We start from the raw sequence: 17,784 nt of genomic DNA, 5'->3' as shown, positions 1-17,784 counted from the left end.
GGATCTAGTAATCGGCAAGGCTGGTAACTGATCGACCTGTAATATACAAAATATTCTACATAAATGTAAATATGTGTAATGTACTTTTACTTGTACTTTTGACACTATACTTAAGTATCATAACAAAGACAATTAGTTATTATACTTTAAGACTTTTACTCAAGTACTATTCATACGGGTGACTAAGTAATATTTTAACATGATTACTTTTACTCAAGTATGACTTTTAACAACACTGCTGATTAAAATCTACCTGAACCCCCAAATTACCATAATAATCAAGGTGATTAAAATGAATAAATATAACCCTCAAAAACATTTCCATGGGAATGCTGTCAGCACCACAAACCAAATATCATGTACAGTATACCATTGTAAATTTAGAGGGCTGATGTCATTATTGCAGTAAGTTGGTTATTTTCCAAAGGAGCATACAAGGAAGTTTTGACCTGGTGATGCAGGGCTCTTACACCTTCTTAAACATCAAATTCAAGGACTTTATAAGGACTTTCCAGGTCTGATTCCCTCAAATTTAAGGACCCAACATGGCATAGACAGATTAAGGTTAATTACATAGCATTGAGAATTTTTATAGTATAACGAGAACAAGCAGGCTTTACAGAGGCTCATAGACAACAATGAAAAATTGAATGAGTTGAATGTGTGAACAGCTGTGCTGCTGTGTTACAGTGAGACACACTTTCAATGTTCAAGCACTTTCAATGACCTATGTCTATTTGTATCTTTTTTGTTTGTTTATTTAAGCTAGTGTTTTTCCCTCAAATTTACAAACTTTTAAGGATTTCAAGTACCAGCGGGAAACCTGTGTTGGCGCAGGATAAAAACTCAAGATATCAAGTATCACAATTCATTTCTTAGGCAACAATTTAATGGTAATCTATAGTTGTGGTGACATTTCATTAAAACTACAAATGTCAACCTCATGGAGACACAAGAGCGAAAAAGTCAGGGGATCACCAAAGTCACAGAAATAGATTGTCGTGGAACCATGATGGTCCGTGCCAGACTTCACTAAAAGCCAATAATGTCAAATGCCATGTTGGTGTTGCAGGCAGTGGGATTCATCCTCTGGGGAACTTGAATGTGTAAATCTTATGACGATCCATCATAAAGTTGTGGAGATTTTTCAGTCTGAATCAAAGTGGGACCAAAGGACAGACACTGCGGGCATGGCTAAAAATATCAAAGCATGTCATCCCTCTGCCATACATCATACTGTACATCTGCCATGCTTATCATACAGATACATCACCTGTGTGTCCAAATCCATTCATTTGAAGAGGGCGGAGGTCTTCCTGTAAGGCCCCTGGGAGCTGGGGCACCACAAGGGGTATTGTTTGCAGTCTGAGTCACTCTGTATATTTACATGTGTGTGCAGCACGGGGCAAAGTTCCCACTGAGTTTGGTAATATTTAACGGGACAGTTTTGGGTGATATGGCTGAGCACCAAGCATGAGAAGGAAGCAGTATCGTTGACATGACTCCACTGTGTGTGTGTGTGTGTGTGTGTGTGTGTGTGTGTGTGTGTGTGTGTTTGACCACTTGCCGCTGATCCACAGAGACAACGGACCGAGGTGAGTCAGATGAACAATGTTACAGAATTTTTGTTTTTTATTGTTCACTAAACTTGGACTTTATTTAATCAGGAGATGCTGCGCTCAGCAGTGTGTGAAAGGAATAGTGGAGAGACAGGTGCTGCACTGCGAGTTAGAGTACTTATACACAAGATCTCAGTGATTATGCTGGGAAACTGTATCTCTTATCACACGTTCACCTGGATTAAATTAAACCGACACTGTTGCACTTTGACTAAAATACAATCTGTGGTAAAATGATCCAAGAGTTCCTTTCATGGAGGTATTTTACAGTCCCATCAGCGGTCATAGAAACAAGAAGGAAACAGGTGATCATGCAAACATTTATTCAAGATTTGTTACATTTACTGTAACTCGCTCTGTCTCTACAGGTCGGTTAGACTTTATTGCATTATTGCTTTCATTTAATTGTCAGTAAGTCCTGAGTTTAACATTGTGTAAAAATGCTTTGAGTGCACAATATTGATTCAGCTCAGAATTGACAAAATAAGAATTCATTTCACTAGCTTTAATGACCGGTTTTTCTTTTCCTTTGGAAAAAAAGGTCCTGTTGGCTTTTATACAAGATGCAGGAAATTATTACATGTTATTTTTGCAACCATGCTAGTAGCTCTGTGAAACTGACATTGCTGTGTTTAAAGCTGAATGTTAACTTCAGCATGTTAGCAGTGTTGGGGAAGCTACTTTGAAAGCATACAAATTACTTTACATTGAAGGAAGTTGATTTACAGCAAAGTTACCTGAGGGCGAATTTTGTTTAACTAAAGCAACTTACAAAGTGAAGTTTTAACTACATTGTTAAAAGAAAAGTTGAACTGACAATGCACGTGTGATAGGAATCAATATGTATAAATAAATGTAGTTGAACTACCGGCAAGCTACTGCAAAACGTAGTGAAACCACAAGTTTAATTATAGTTTAATTCATTGGTTTTGAAGGTATTTTGTGAACCAAAGTAATGGACAAATTGCATTTTTGACCTGGAGATGAAGTTAAAGTGATTCCCTCGGGTCTTTTGATGTGGGGTTGTGTGAGGTCTTTAGTATTCAGTGTGTTACCTGCATGACTGTCAGCTCTCCCCCTGTGTGGAGAAGCAGTGAGTAGCACCGGCAGGAAACAGAGCATCATACTGCTGTAAACCCAACCAGCAGCAAGACGTAATGTAGCCACCTGAAATAAGTCACACCTAAAAATATATATATATCCGTTTAATTGTACCCTATGTTTAGAACATTTTTGGTGCTTTACGTTGCCGTTAAAGAGCCTTTTCCTTTGGCACTACACATTCCCTCAACTGTACAACATCTGTTTTCCTACGCACAATACACTTACTGAGGATAAGTATCTCATACAACCTCACATCAAAAGACCTGAACTATCCCTTTAAGATCACCAAAGTGCATAAAGTCAGGGACTTTCCACAGTTAGTAGCATTCATACTGTGGGCATCATGGATATGTGATATGCTTTTTCATGTCACTCCATCCTGTAGTTGTTAAGATATTTCAGTTTACACTGTGGTGGACAGACCAACATCAATTCTTTTTGTTTCAGGTCCATTCAGAATTAAATAATGGATTGACTGGACTGACTGACCAAACATGGACATCTTTCCTCTGTTAGTGCTCCTACTGTCATGCATGATTCAAGGTGAGAGCTCGGCTCAAAACAAACAGCAGCTTGTTTGATTGGAGATGTGTCACAGAGCCCGGTAATGTGCTGGTATTAACGGCCACATCCAATGCCGCTGTGTGCTTAATAGCGGCACCCTTCAGATTAAACTTCACAGACAACCTAATTAGAGGCCCTAATGATCTATCTGCACTTTATAATTAATTTCCTTCAAAATGGCTGCCTATCTAGTTAACAGTAAGATGTAGCCAGTGGTCAGGGGACTTCAGAGTCACTGGATCATGGTCCCAATAGGTGCACGCACAAATTATGCTCATTAGCCTGCCATTCTGTGATTGCAATGAAAAGAAATAGCTGTATAGGCTGGCCTAGATATTACTCAGACCCAATTTCCTCAACGGATGCATAATTTATGATTCCTCATGCTGGCTGTAGATGGTAACGCAGTTAGCTCCCCACAAACAAGTTATCCATCACCCTGAGTACTGTGGTGTAAACCTGTTATTTCATTTTTCACGGTTTGTCATTAATATTAATTCCTTTTCTCCTTCATTTGTCAGCGATAGAGAGCCACAAAGATACGCTGGAATTTGACTGAGGACGTGTGCAGTGATGTGCCTCAGTGTGTGTGATGTTATGGAGTAACTGTAGAATAGGCCCAGTTAGAGCACAGGAGCTTATGAACGTTTCCTCACAGTGTCTGTTCTTCTATTTGAGTCCTCATGTAATCCTCGTAGCTTTATCAAATTCTGCAGGTTACTGTTTAATGTTTACCCTGCAGAATGATGCTGCGGTCCTTTGCTGACAGCTACGGATTAATTTACAGTCTAGTTTTTCTGTCAGTAGTTCTTCCCTAAATCCTATTTGGCCTCATTCATGCACCCAGCCAAATCACCATCTCCATCTGGACAGCCACAGTAAGAAACAGATTTGGGGAGTTGTTGTTGTCATTCTCTTTCTTTGTCTCTTTATCCCTCTAAGGCTGACTTCAAATCTTTCTTTCTTTCCATCTCTTACTCACTCTCTCCACATCTTGAATGGCCCCTCTGGCCCCCCTTATGAAAAACTACTGGGGGCGTCCCTGACTTAGACAACTAGAGGGATTTTTCTGATGAAGTCAATAGTGAAATTGTGCATATTGTAATATTATTGGTATTATAAGGTGTTGTTAGAGGAATAGTTCTACTTTTTAAGAAAATACAGACTCTCCGCTGGTTGCTTGGCAACAGGAAGCCACTGCACCCAGCTAAGAAATAGTCCAGCACATAACCCAAAAACCAAATCTGGATTTAGAGTTGAAACTAGATTTTGTATGGATTAAACAAACGATATATAATGAGTGAGCTTGAGAGGTACTAAGCTAACTGGCTGCTGGCTCCATAGCCAGACATGAGATTGGCATCTTTTCAACAAGAAAGCGAATAGGCACACTTCCCAGTTCAAGATCAAAGGACTTGTTTTATGTGTTTTATGTCTGTCTCTTTTTGGACTTTTAGAAGTTGGAGCTGAGATGAAGCTGTCACCTGAAGAGCTAACCGTCCTGCGAGGAGAAGAGGCCCAGTTCACCTGCAGCACCTCCAACATCCAGTGGGCCGTTATGATATGGCAGCTGAACCAAATACCGGTTCTCACCATCTCCAACGAGACTGGTGTCCTGCCTTTTGCCAACCCTGATGTGTCTGCTGAGAAAAGCCCTGACTCACCGGGAGACTGGGTGTTCAGCCTGAAAAACACTCAAAGGGACAACCAGGGACAAGTGACCTGTGACCTCCAGGACATTGATAGGAGAACAGCGAGCCTGTCTGTACAAGGTCTGTATGTTCATATGTAACTGTATGTTTGTGTGTGAGAGAGACTCAGAGGAGCTACTTTGTGCATGTGTGTTACCTTGAACATTGTGGCAGAAAGGAACTGTTTATTTCTGCTGCAGAGAATTTCAAAGGCTTTTTGTGTAGCCAGCTCCTCTCAGGGATACTCATTTTCTTGCAAACAAGAGTCTGCGCGCACACACACTCTCACACACACATACACGTACAAAACAGCAAAGGAAACCAAGCAGATGGCAAGCCTCAATTGCAACGATTGCAGTGTGAGAGAGTGCAGAAACACACTGAATTTAACCTTGACGAGGCAAAAAGCATCGGTAAAAGAGAGGTAATTGAAAGGACTAAGCAAAAGTTGTGTGGCTGCTTTCATTCTGCCCACCCACACACTGCCGTGTCTGCTCGCAAAAAAAAATAATCAAAGAGTCAGAGGCAAAAAACTTAGCTTTGTGTGCCAGCATTCAAGGTGCTCATCCTAATTAAGTGCCTTTTTTAAAATGTTTTAAAGAAGAATGAAAGTTTTCAGTGTCCTGTCTACCGGCGCCTGAGTGATCAATCGGGGTGTATATCACGGGTGGGAAATCATCTGGGACTGTGTGGAGGAGTAGAGTTGCCCAGGCATGTTTGATGGTCTCTGTGACATTGTTGATGACAGTGCGGGTGGTGGTCGGGGATAGGAATTGATTGGCCCTCAGATATAAATACCAGCTGGAAGGTGCTGGACTCCACGCCAGTCAGACCAGGCAGCAAAGCAGAGCAGATTTACAGCCAATCTCCTTTCCTCTCCTCATTCACTGTATATTTTTTTGCCAATGCTATGTGAGGACCGGGCGGCACATTTGGGATAGTTAAGAGACAAGATTTGATAAGAATCAGTAGTTCGCAGCAGTTTTGATGGTGTTATTATCTCACGCTGGAGAGCACTGCAGCGTGAAGCAGCATTTTGACAAGGGGGACTTCCCTGATAGTCATATCCAAAGTAGAAAACAGTTTAAACAAGCAAGTTTGTGAACTCAAAATTCAAAAACTATTCTACTATACTATTTAGTAAGCCAGAAAAAGTTCATCCCAAACAAATCGCCAGAATAAATGTTGGCAGTGTACGTTTCTGCAAACAATGGATATGTTGAAAATGTAATGCTTATGGTCTTGTCAGGTTTAGGCACAAAAACCACTTCAAACATAACAGCTTCATGTTTAGGCTTACCTGGCTCAGTTGCCACCAAACATGGCTGTAACATTTCCTGCTTCTGGTTAAAAATGTTCAGTGGTCTCAAGCTTCCAAATGTTGAAACACCGTCGCCAACAGGGGTCTCTTGTTTGACATGTATTGTGGAAATGTGGATATGACCTGTATGAAATGTAAAAGTTTGCAGCAAACATAAAATGCCATCATTTTATTCTGTGATTCACAAAACATCAAAAGCTCCAAAAACACTTGTGGTGTAGAGCAACTTTCTTATTAGACTGACACATGTCACTTGTGGCCTTCATCAGGGTCATCATGAAAATAAATTCCAAACAACATCTAAATAAGGTAGGCACGAACATGAAAAAAAATAAATAAATCAAAAAGTAACTAAATTTATAAAAGACAACCAATCATATACATCCACATACATATCAGCCAGTGGAGCACTTACAGAGCAGGGTTGTTTTTATGTTCATGTGCTTTCAGGCCAATCGTTGTCAAAGACATCCTTAAAAAATTCTAATACACATCACATCGATGGAGAGCTGTAGTACGTACTAAAATTAAAAAGGAAAAGTATGCACATTTTTACACAAATTAGGGAATGTAAAAAAATTATAAGGCCTTCCCTCTGATAATAAATTATTAGAGGTAAGGTCAGAAAATTCTTGTGCAGTCTTTCCTTCGTGCTGAAGCGAGGGTTATGTGACTCTTTTGGGAGAGTCGGGGATGGAAAGGATGGACCCCAGCACTACAATATTTTTTTATATGGCCCCTGATGATGAAAAATGCCATAAATGAGCAAAATAACCGACACATGTTTGTGCTCACATTGAACCAGCATGCCTCAAACCTGTGCTTCTCTTGACCTTATCACTCAGCTTATTTGCATCTATAGTCTCAACAAACTGAACTGAGAGCTCAGCTAAAAAAAAAAAATAAAAAAAAAAAAAAAACAGTGGGGAAACATCCCCTCTGCAAAAAAGCGAGAGGAAACAAAACCAATGACCCATCGCCTCCAATATATTATGGAGAGAACCTCCATAGCTGCCAGTACCACAAATCCCCACTGACATATGCAGCCATTAACAGTAGTGTATGGTGAATCAGGCCCTCCGGTCTCGATGCAGAGGATCACTATGGCCTGACACAGCCTTTGAATTAATTGTGCATGCTGGCACGCCCCGTTAACAGTCAGCAACTCTGCCTGTGATTTGTGTACTGCAGCTCCAAATATACTGTTGGAATGGGGCCACAAATCTACAGAGCGCTGCTTGACTCTGTACGCTATCATCCACACTCCCTGCTTTAATTGTCCAATATGAAGATGATGTAAACATGAGCAAACACTCCTGCTGCTTGCATTCGCTGCTGCCTCTCTGCTCATTTCTCGTTCTCACTCGCACACAAATGCAGCACGGCCGCACGAACCTAGAGCAAATCAATATGGCTGCATGCGCCGGAGAGTTCGAGCAAGATCTGCAGTGGAGGCCGGAGCTGCAGAGGAACTCAGAGAAGAATGAAAATGCATGCGATGATTGGCCTATAGAGGCATAGGGCCCTTCTCGTTGGAATGAATTCACACCCACACATACAGTGCATGTGTTGTATACCTTCCATGTAACTCCAATCTTGCACAAAGTCACGTACAAGTCTTTAAACGCTGCCCTCAAAGCAGCAATTTCCCCTCCGAGGAACCCTGCTGAAAAATCTCCAGAATTAAAGTTGGACTGAGGACTCCCCGCCTCACACGACCTGACACAGCAGCCCGAAGTCTTCAGAGTTTGCCTACAGTGATTAACAAACCTTTTGAAACCTTATTTCAGGGATCACTTAGACTTGAGTGTTGGGTCGGAGTGCTGATGTCGTTCCTTTCTCTGTTCAGATGTATCAATCAGCCGTGATCGCCCAGAGCCCCTCATCAGTCAGTACAAATGAGGCTGCCGGTTCCTCGCCAACCTTTATTCGCTGGTGCTGAGACTCTTTCAAAAAGCAGCTGGAGTCCGTTGTCAGAACAGGTCGCTTTTAAAATGGGATGGTACGATGCTTATGACACCGAATCAGGCATCAGATAAAAGCCCTCGGAGGAAAGGGACAGCCAATAATGCACACAAAACATCTGAGGATTTGAACCTAAATCAACACAGACATGTCATTCGTTTAGACAAAGCACCCGAGCTTCTGTAATTATCTTTCTGTCTATAGCAATTGTGGGTTGCATCCACCGCCTTTCATTCTGCCAGACAATAGACTTCACATATGAGATACTGTATCTCTCTGGGCCTTAAGTGGCTTATTTGGCTGGCAGGGAAGGAGATGAAGGGGAAAAGAGGAGAAGCGTTCGTCAGGCAATTGAGACTTTGAGACACGCGATCAATCACCCGGGACGAATGAAATCCATCTTTTGTAAGTGATGCTCGTCTTTGGGCATGCAACTACATGAATTTCAAAGGAGACTGTTGATGAAATTCATCGATTCCTGCCCAGGTTTTTCGGTACTTATAAACTTATGCACCCTCATGAATGTACAGAATAATGCAGAAGTAAATAAAGACACATAAATAACAAAAAATGACTTTCTTATGATTGCAGAAAAGGGCAGCGTTAAAGTGTTTGGGGACAACGAGCTGGTTTTGAAGGGGCAGTCGGCCGTGTTTGAATGCCAGGCAGCAGGATGGTACCCTGAGCCCAGTTTGCAATGGAAAGTGGATGACAAACTGGTAAGTACACACATCCTTGTTACTACTATTTTTATATTAAAAAGTGTTATTTTTTTTAGAGCTTCGCAAAGCATTTTTTTTTATCAGCAAACACTCATCAACCTCAAGACTGTTTTTTACTTTTTCTTTTCGCTGTAAAGCATATGAGGTGGCTGGCCAAACAGTTTTTATTATTACCTGTGTATCAGCTCTGACCCTAATGAAGGACAAAGCACTCAAGTGGATTTGGATTATAGGATAACAACACTTTGCTGCTGAAAGAGTCTGTCATCTCTGAGCTGTCCTATCAATAAAGCCATAAAAGGCCAAAAAATACTTAAAAAGAAAAAATGTACAGACCTCGTGGTGAACATTTTATCTACCCCTTGCAAAAACAGTACAGGCTCTAATATTGTGCCTGTGCAGAGCCAGAAAAGGCGCAAATGCAAGTGAATTATTCATTTCAGGCTTTCAGTTGCAGGGAAGGGGCCCTTAAGACTCCTCAAGACCCTTTAGGGAACTGACCATTTGTCATGGTGATGAGAAGAGAAGTTGATTTGATGAACTGTGAGTGATGTCAAGACCTAACAACAGTTCATCCTGCTCCAGGCCTTTTGTTCCCAGTTTCAAGAAGACAGAGCCCCACTTTCTATGTGCAGAGGGTCGAAACAAAGTCGATTTTACAAGTATAATTGTCTGGTGCTACGTACCATAAACCAAGCGCTATTGCAACACAATCGCCAAAAAAATGTTGGCAAACCAAAGATATGTTGCAACTTTCAGTTTTATTTTGTGACAATGCTGTACTTATGCTCTGGTTAGGTTCAGGCACAAAAACCACCTGTTTAGGCTGAGGAATGTTGGCTTGTTTTGGCTTACGTGGTTCTATCGCCACAACCCAAGCTGGATTAGTCCTGAAGTCTCCTTAAAAATATCCACTGGTGTCATGCTTACGAATGTTGAAATGCCTCTCGAACAGCGCTCTCTGGCTTGGCAGACATCTCGCCTAGCTGTTACACCGCCACCATCTCCTTTTCCTTTTGACATGAAAATCAGCTCATGTACGGGTTGGGACAATTATTGTAGAAATTTTGTTATGATAGATATGAAACATACACATGATGTAGAAATTGGCATTTTGTGTGATTTGGCGCCCCCCATAGTTTCTGAGTGCAACACTACTGTTGTAAATACAAATCCCAGAGATCATCACACAAAGAAAAATGAGTTTAACTTTTGTTTTTGGGTCAGCTGTGCCTTTAAATACAGTTCTGTTTTGAGTATTTACAGAGAACCTCAGCAAAATCCCATCATGGGACATCATGAACACCCCAATTAGTAAGCAGAATATAACAAAATACTAATTCTCTCTCTCTCTCTCTCTGGGGATTGGCGCGGAGGTGAGCCAGGGTGAATACAACATCAGTAGTGAAGAGTCAGGTAAAGGCCTCTTCACTGTGACCAGCTACCACAGTGTAACGGCAGCAAAGAGCTCTCATGTGGATTGTCTGGCCTCTGTGTCTGCCCTCACCACACCACTGAAGAGCAGCGTCCGTCTGACAGTGGGTGAGAGAACACAGCCGCTACATTAAATAACACATGCAACACAAATGCACAGAGAGAGAGCTTTCTGTTAATCCTCTATTTGCTCTGTCCTACTTTACTTCTCTGTCGCTACATTTCTGTGTGTCGCGCTCTTTTTTTTAATCTGTCTCTCTCTGTGTGTTTCATTCTCGTCTTTCCACTTTTTCTGTCCGTTCTCTTTTGGGAAGCCTGTGAATCATCACTGAGCATTATTACTGAAGAGGAGAGAAAGGAGCTGCCGGATCAACGCTGCATGAGTTTGCATCACAGCCGCTGAAGTAGAGCTGAGGTTGCAAACCTCTCTAAGGCCCACAGCTTCAGAATACAAATACTGCTCTGTTATTATCTCCGTAATGTTCCATTTGTAGTTGTAACATTTTCTTGAAATCCACTCAGAGCAGCATCCCTCAGCAGACACCCTCGTGCCAGCCACTTCAAATTTAAACAGGAAATTAAACATGGCTTTCTTTACACCCTGTCTGCAAATCTGTAATTGAATTGCAAAGTAACAACACTGCTTCAGCAATTCTTTTTACTAAAACACTAATGTGACCTTCTCTTCTCAGTTGCAGAGGTGGTGCAGGATGGAGATGACTGCACAGTCCCGCTGGCTGTAACTGCCTCCCTCGCTGCTCTTTTGCTGCTCCTCCTGCTCTGCATCGGCACTGTCCTCTGCTACAGACAAAGACGACAAGCAAGTAGGCACTTTTCTCTTACTTAAATTGCTCCAGGTGAAAAAACCCTGTCACCTCCCCCCCTACACCTCTCCAGTACAGAAAGTGTGATTAAAGTATAATGAAGAAGATGGGCGGTTACATGCTGTGACTTGGCGCTGCCCCAGGCCGGCCTTCACCAAGGGCACGTAATATTTTTTCTGACAAAGGCGGAACATTAGTTGTCAGCAGAAAGCGTTTCTTCTTAGGAAACAGCAGCAGCACAAAGGTTAGAGAGGTATGTGTGTATGACTGCAGGGTTGGAGGTTTAAACAACAGAACAACTGGGACAATTCGAACAGGAGGGAGACATGACTATTAATCCTCACCCTTAACAACTACTGCAGAGGAGCCCTCAAGCCAGACATTTCACCAGTTAAATACTGTGAATGTGTGAAGACACCTTCTGTCCCTGCAATGAGAGTAACTTTATTCACTAGGTTTTAACACCAACTGAAATTAAGTAACATGATTTTTTCTGCTACAGCGTACTAATCTGTCCTGTGCCCGTCTTTGACTAAATTCATTTACTTTTTATATTTTTTGATTCATAACTGCACCTCCTGTGTTTTCATTCAGAATGCCATTGGTTATTTGTCTACGCAGATGAATTTGTTTGAATGCAGCCAATCAAATCGCTTAATTTCAAATGTTGGATTAGGGGGGTCTGTGTCCATCCGTGACCAAAAAATTAAACATTTACCCCCACGTCATGCTGATTTGGTCAGCTGTGCGGAGGTGTGAAAGTATGCCAAGGTTTGATCTTTTTTTTTCAGTCTCCACACGACTATTTCTGTCACTTTATGATCAACTGAAGGCAACATTATGAATGTTTTAAGGAGAGACAATCTGAAATGTGCACTGTTACCCCCTATAGTTAAATCACACTGTGTCTCCCCCTTCTCTATGAGTTCAAGCACATCTTGACCCTTAATATAAGCGAAAGTGCTAACAAATCACTGTCTGCCCACAGCTTATAGCTCCCCTGCTGGGGCTCAGCCTGCCAGCTCTGCTATCAAAAAAATCACTCTGACATTAAAAAGGGATGACTAAATGTGACTTCAGTATGGACTGTAATTTAACTTCAACACAGTTCAATTTTTACTGAGGTAATCACATCCATGACTCAGTGCAATGCTGTTAGTGTTTCCTGACATTTATGGAGCTATTCACAGTGAACGATAAGTTAATGAAGAACAGAACCATAATGCATCTTTATATGTTCACTTTGTTTTTTGTAATTTCTATTATTTGTTTGTCGTTAAAATCATCAAGTTTGAACTTTGTGCTATGGTGCTTTCCTGTGATGTCTTCTCTCAGATACCAGCCGAGTAAAAGTAATTCCACTATAATACGACTGCTGGTCTTCCCATCACTGGCAGATGTGATTTAACAAAGGTGCTAGCCAATTATAGCCAATTATAGTGAGTCTCCCTTGGATAAATAAAGCGATCATTTCCTGGTCCTGGGTTTATATCTAAACCCTGTCAGTAGCACCAGTGGGCGAGTCTGATAAAGGCCATTGAGATGTGCAGATGAGTTGACAATGGTGGGAATGTGGCGACCTTGGACAGGCTATCAACCTGTTTGCGAAAAGGATTACAGCTTTTGATACACTGACAGAAATTGCACCTTGGGGAACATGAGACCCTGACTCATACCTGATTCCTGCCAGATGAGTCAGTATGTGTGACTGAACATACCCCCCTGTAACACAGTGTCACATTAAGCGTCTGCACACAGCTTACTCTGTAGATTCAAAGGAACAGTTCCACATTTTGGGAAACACGATTATTTCCTGTTTTGCGGCTAACTGAGCTAATTAGCTAAGGGCAGCTAGCAACAGGCAAAGATAGCTACAACAAAGAGTATAGTGAGCAGCACTTTGCAGTTACATCTTACACATTGCACCTATAAGAGAGGCATGTTGAATTTTTTTAAGCCTGAAGGCGACTAAGGTCGTACCAACTTGCCTGGCTCAGGAAATTCTACATTAATAAAGGTTTGAAACCACCACACAGTGAGACAGTTATACTGCAATTCATTCAGAGCTCCTAACCCGACTCTGAATATCTGTGATGTGGCTGCACTACCTCTCCAAACAGAGAGGTCATTACCGTGGCAAGTCGAGGAAGTACAGTGGTGTGATGCTGTAGAACGTCTGGCCAGGAACAAGGGATGTTGCAAAGATGTTTCTGGAGTGCCATCTCCGAGGGGGGACTGTTGTTTTATAGCACAAGGAGGCGGCGGAGGCCTGTTTGTGTGCGATAACAAAAAGTAGCCCTGAGTCACACATTTAGAAGTCAGTCTAATCCCTGTGACTGATTCTGGACCATTGCAAATCACGGGGAGATGCTTTAGAGCTGAGGGATTATCATAAAGCAGGTGTGACCTTTCTCCTCCGGCAGCTGATTCTGTACCTGAAATGTCTGATACCTCCTCGCCATTGTCCTTGCTCCAGTCTTACGCCTCTAACGTAACATCCCTGTGCACGTTGAATTAACTTCATGAGGATGTTTCACATGTTAGAGGCTGTGGCATGCCTCCAAGTCACTAAGCTCTTCTTTGAGTAATCCACCTCAATGGGGAGTAATGTATGCTTTGTAATTATTGGGGGAAAAAAAGAAAGTGATCCAATATTGTCACCCTCAAAGACTTTGGCCGGCATGACAGCGGGGATTTAAAATATAATGACAAAGGCAATTTCTCTCCCTGTAAAAGGAACAGTTTATATCTCTCCTGAGGCAAGCGCCATCTGCACCATTGTTATATTGTTGTGTTTTTTCGCCGTGGCCAGGAGGACCTTTGGCAAAGACAAACCATGAAGCCGTGTTACAAAACTCATTAACACTCAGCTCCGGCTTTCAATGTTGAATTGCAAACTGACTGCAGGCTATGATATTAGTGCAGTCCCCAAAACCAATAAACGGCGGGACATTTACAGCTTTCATATTGCTGTAGATGCAGCGAGCGTGCACATTGGTTCTGTGGTCAATGCAGTGAGAATAATAAAGTTACCGGCTGATAGCTCATAATAGTTCTGTAAACTTAATGCCTCGTTTTTTTTTTTACCTTTCAGAATCGGGCCCACAGGAGGCAATATGGTAAGATTTAAGAGCTCTTTTTCTGGACACTTTGCTTTATGAGGCTATTTTTAAACAATGAAAACCTTGGATTTTCCTACCTTTTTAAAATAACAAACACAAGTTCAGCTGTGGGGCGAAAGTAGCAGCAACTAATCTGTGAAAGAAGCAGAGACGTACAGTCCTGGCTGCACCGAGCTCCGTTTATACTTTACATAAGCTGATGTAAAGACTCAGCACGAATCTCGGTTAATACATACAACTTCATTCTGAGAACGAATGGGCTTTTATTGTTCCTCATTATAAGAGAAAATTGAAGACATGAATTTGAAATTACATGCATTAAATAGTCATTTCATTTTGTAACAACTTAATGAAGATTCAAATTGTGGTTAGCTCATTTAAGAAGCAGATATATTACGCCTTATATTTGTCAGCATTTTCCATGCAGCTGAAATACGTTTTACAGCTTTTCCATTGAGCACATTGAAGTGGGAGTTGAGCACTTTGGTTGGGTCTAATAAAATGCGGTGAAAAATGATGATGATGTTCATTTTTTATCTGTCAAAGCAGTTTATGATAAAAACAATGCAGAGGCACCCTGATTTACTGCAGCTTTGTGCGAAAAGAAAATTGTCTGTGCACAACAGCGTAGCCTCTGACAAAGTGGCTCTGCCGTATCTCAGCTAAAGGTTATCTTTTCCATTGGACCGTCCATTTGGGCATTTGCAGGTTCAGCCAATCAGGGAGCGGGGGAGGCTCGGTTGCTGAGGCGATAGGGGGGCAGTTCAACCCAGGATACTCTAGTGATGGCCCAACAGGTGAGAGACTTACATGTAGTTCACCTTGATAGTTGTTAACTTCTAAACTACTGTATAACTGTTTCAATGCTATAACACTATTTACAATATAAAATTTGAGGCTACATTTTTCAGTTAAATCTGACAAACGGCAAGTTTAAACTGTTCTATTGACTGCAGCCGTGAGTCAGATTATAAAAACTCATAACACTAAATGACCACCGTTATAATTACGTTTTCATTTCCAAGTTTCTGAGCCACTGCTACTTATCTGAGGTCTGCTTCATGTCCAGAGTTGGCTGTAGCTGGTCAGAGGGGCTGCGAGGTTGGATCAGGCTAAAACTCTTTTTCACCCTACAGATGCAGTTTACAATGAGCTATTCATAGAAACTGGTCGCAAAATGGACTTTGCCACCTTTACCAAGGTAAGATAGAGAAAATAGAAGGTGGGAAGGCGGGAGACAGAGAGAGAGAGAGAGAGACAGAGAGAGAGCGATCAATTGGAGCTGAATAAATCAGCCATTCATTGTGTAGCTGGAGCTTCAGCCACCTCCTCCCATGTTGATGAGAAAGGCACTGCGTAGCTGTTGCACCTCCGCTGGCCTCCCATCAGACAGCTTGATGTCAGACACGTCCATTACAGCAGATAGCATGGACGTGGAATAACATCCTCTTTGGTCATATTGGTCACGATTCCACAAACTGCCATCAGCACTGTGGTTCGCTCACAGAGCACTGCTAAGTGTCTCCGTCTTCATCACTGGGGTGTATCATGTGACACAAATTAAGAAGAATATTGTCATTGTCCTGACATGATCCCAGCCTGTCAATGTCGACAAGGTAATTGTACCTCAGGGGGGTTTCCCGTCCTGGCCTGTAATTGACTAATTGATTGTTGTATTGATTCTGGATAACACACTGTATCGATCTCTTGTGTAATATCCTGGTGTCTGATAATGGATACACTCTTCTGAACTGGTTTTTGTAGCCTCTTTTCCCAATTACGTCTGATGTGGAGCTGCTCTGACTTGACGTGCTTTGAGTTTGGTAACAGGATTACTTTATCTGGAGGTACTGAAGGTGGAGGACAGTCACTTTGAGGCTTTTAAGGCAATAGTTGCATCTCCCACTCGTCCACAAAAATGTCTGCGTGTACACTGGAGATGTTGTTTCCAGGAAAGCTTTCAGGACAGGAATCTGTGTGTAGCCTTTTCTTGTGATTGTTGTCAATCTACAGTGCTGTAGTGTCACTAAAATCTTAATGTGATGGTGTGCCCCAGGTCCCTGACGTCGTGTCCTCCAGCAGCTGGTCTCTGCCCAGTGAGAGCCAAACCCAGGCGTCTCTATCAGAGGAAAGCTCCCAGAATGTCAGGAGGATCACCACAGTTTGAATATGTTTATTATGATATTATTGGTTTACTATTACATTACATCTTTAGATTTAATGCATCCTTAAAATATGTCAGCTGTTTTTTTGATAACGATTTTGTTTTTTAATTTTCAATAGTGTTTTGATAGAGCATGTTAATGGTGTACACTACTGTCCCTTAGAGTATTTACAGGTGGACCACTCACCACTGTTTCGTTGTATGATGTCTCACATTTTTGTAAAGCTTGAAGCTAATGCTTTGTGATCTTGAGCTCAATGTGTACAGCACAATTATTTTGAAAAATATTGATACCTTTACCATTAACATTTAATGTATCCTTAAATATGTCAACTGTCTTTTTTATTTTTTATCATGAAACAGATTGTCATTTTCAATAAATTAAACTGTTCCTTCGTATGTTCTTGGCTTATTTTGAAACTGGTTGTGCAGGCCATAGTAATATAGACCAAAATGGCATATAGCCTACGGTATAGTATACTGTCATATGAGCAAAAATTCCATGCTTTTACTACTTGGCTTGTTTTTGCAGCTTTAGCTCCATGTCATTGGTTAGGATATATGAACACGTTAACCTGCTAAGTTAATTGTTGAGGTCTTTGATTGCAGCGAGATCAATAATAGGCCAGATGGGCCGTCATGACAATCAGACAAGTTGCAAACAAGCCAGCAGATGATCTAAACCACTTAAAATTAAAGTGCACCCAATATGGCTGTAAATTTCCAGGAGGTGAGCAGAGTGGGTCAAAGTTGAACCAGGAAGATGGTCTGGAAACTGTGGCTCATGTTGACAGCTGACAGTTTGGATAATTTTAAAGTTTGGCATGGTTTTCTCTTCCAAATAAGTTTAACATTGGATTTCATCCAAAACCCGAATGATCGCCTGTGCACACGTGTTCCTTGCCCCATCAGACTCCTTTTCAGAGACGTCATGTTCTCAGATTTCAGCAATTAACTTGATGAATTTAATGTTATAATTGCATATCCAAGTTGTCGTAAACCAGCATGATCTTTTTATGCATTATTTAGAAAGTGTGCCAGCTGTTAGCTGGTTTAACCCTCTGGTTATCGACTTCACTCTTGGCTCGTCTTCTCAATAATCACCTGGTGAGCTTATCAGTTTTATCACTTTTTTCCGACAACTTGTGTGGTGAATAGATGATGCTCAATGATTTTTCCTGTTACCTGGAGCTGTACTGTCTTCCCAGAGACCCTTACAGACCTGAACTGAAAGAAAACCATCATTACTTGATC

The 17,784-nt window shown here is 41.6% G+C and overlaps 1 protein-coding gene across 3 annotated transcripts; it reads left to right on the top strand.

The window, feature by feature from the left end:
- The first annotated feature begins 1,499 nt into the window (after window positions 1-1,499).
- igsf5b (immunoglobulin superfamily, member 5b) lies at window positions 1,500-16,929 on the top strand. Of its 3 annotated transcripts, XM_073481160.1 has the most exons (10): window positions 1,501-1,595; window positions 3,171-3,266; window positions 4,745-5,059; window positions 8,856-8,983; window positions 10,363-10,528; window positions 11,113-11,244; window positions 14,339-14,363; window positions 15,075-15,163; window positions 15,503-15,567; window positions 16,423-16,929. In XM_073481160.1, the coding sequence occupies exons 2-10, from the start codon at window positions 3,218-3,220 to the stop codon at window positions 16,531-16,533; spliced, it is 1,080 nt and encodes a 359-aa protein (XP_073337261.1). In that variant the 5' UTR covers window positions 1,501-1,595; window positions 3,171-3,217; the 3' UTR covers window positions 16,534-16,929. The 3 variants fall into 3 exon arrangements, with proteins under 3 accessions (XP_073337268.1, XP_073337261.1, XP_073337278.1); XM_073481167.1 differs by lacking the exon at window positions 11,113-11,244 and having other exon boundaries at window positions 1,500-1,595; XM_073481177.1 differs by lacking the exon at window positions 15,503-15,567 and having other exon boundaries at window positions 16,423-16,498.
- Window positions 16,930-17,784: the final 855 nt, after the last annotated feature.

The sequence above is a fragment of the Pagrus major genome, chromosome 2 (genome assembly GCF_040436345.1).
Source record: "Pagrus major chromosome 2, Pma_NU_1.0".
In the NCBI taxonomy this organism is placed as follows: domain Eukaryota; kingdom Metazoa; phylum Chordata; class Actinopteri; order Spariformes; family Sparidae; genus Pagrus; species Pagrus major.
Note: the sequence above shows the minus strand (reverse complement) of the source record. Positions and strands in the feature narration are given on the sequence as shown.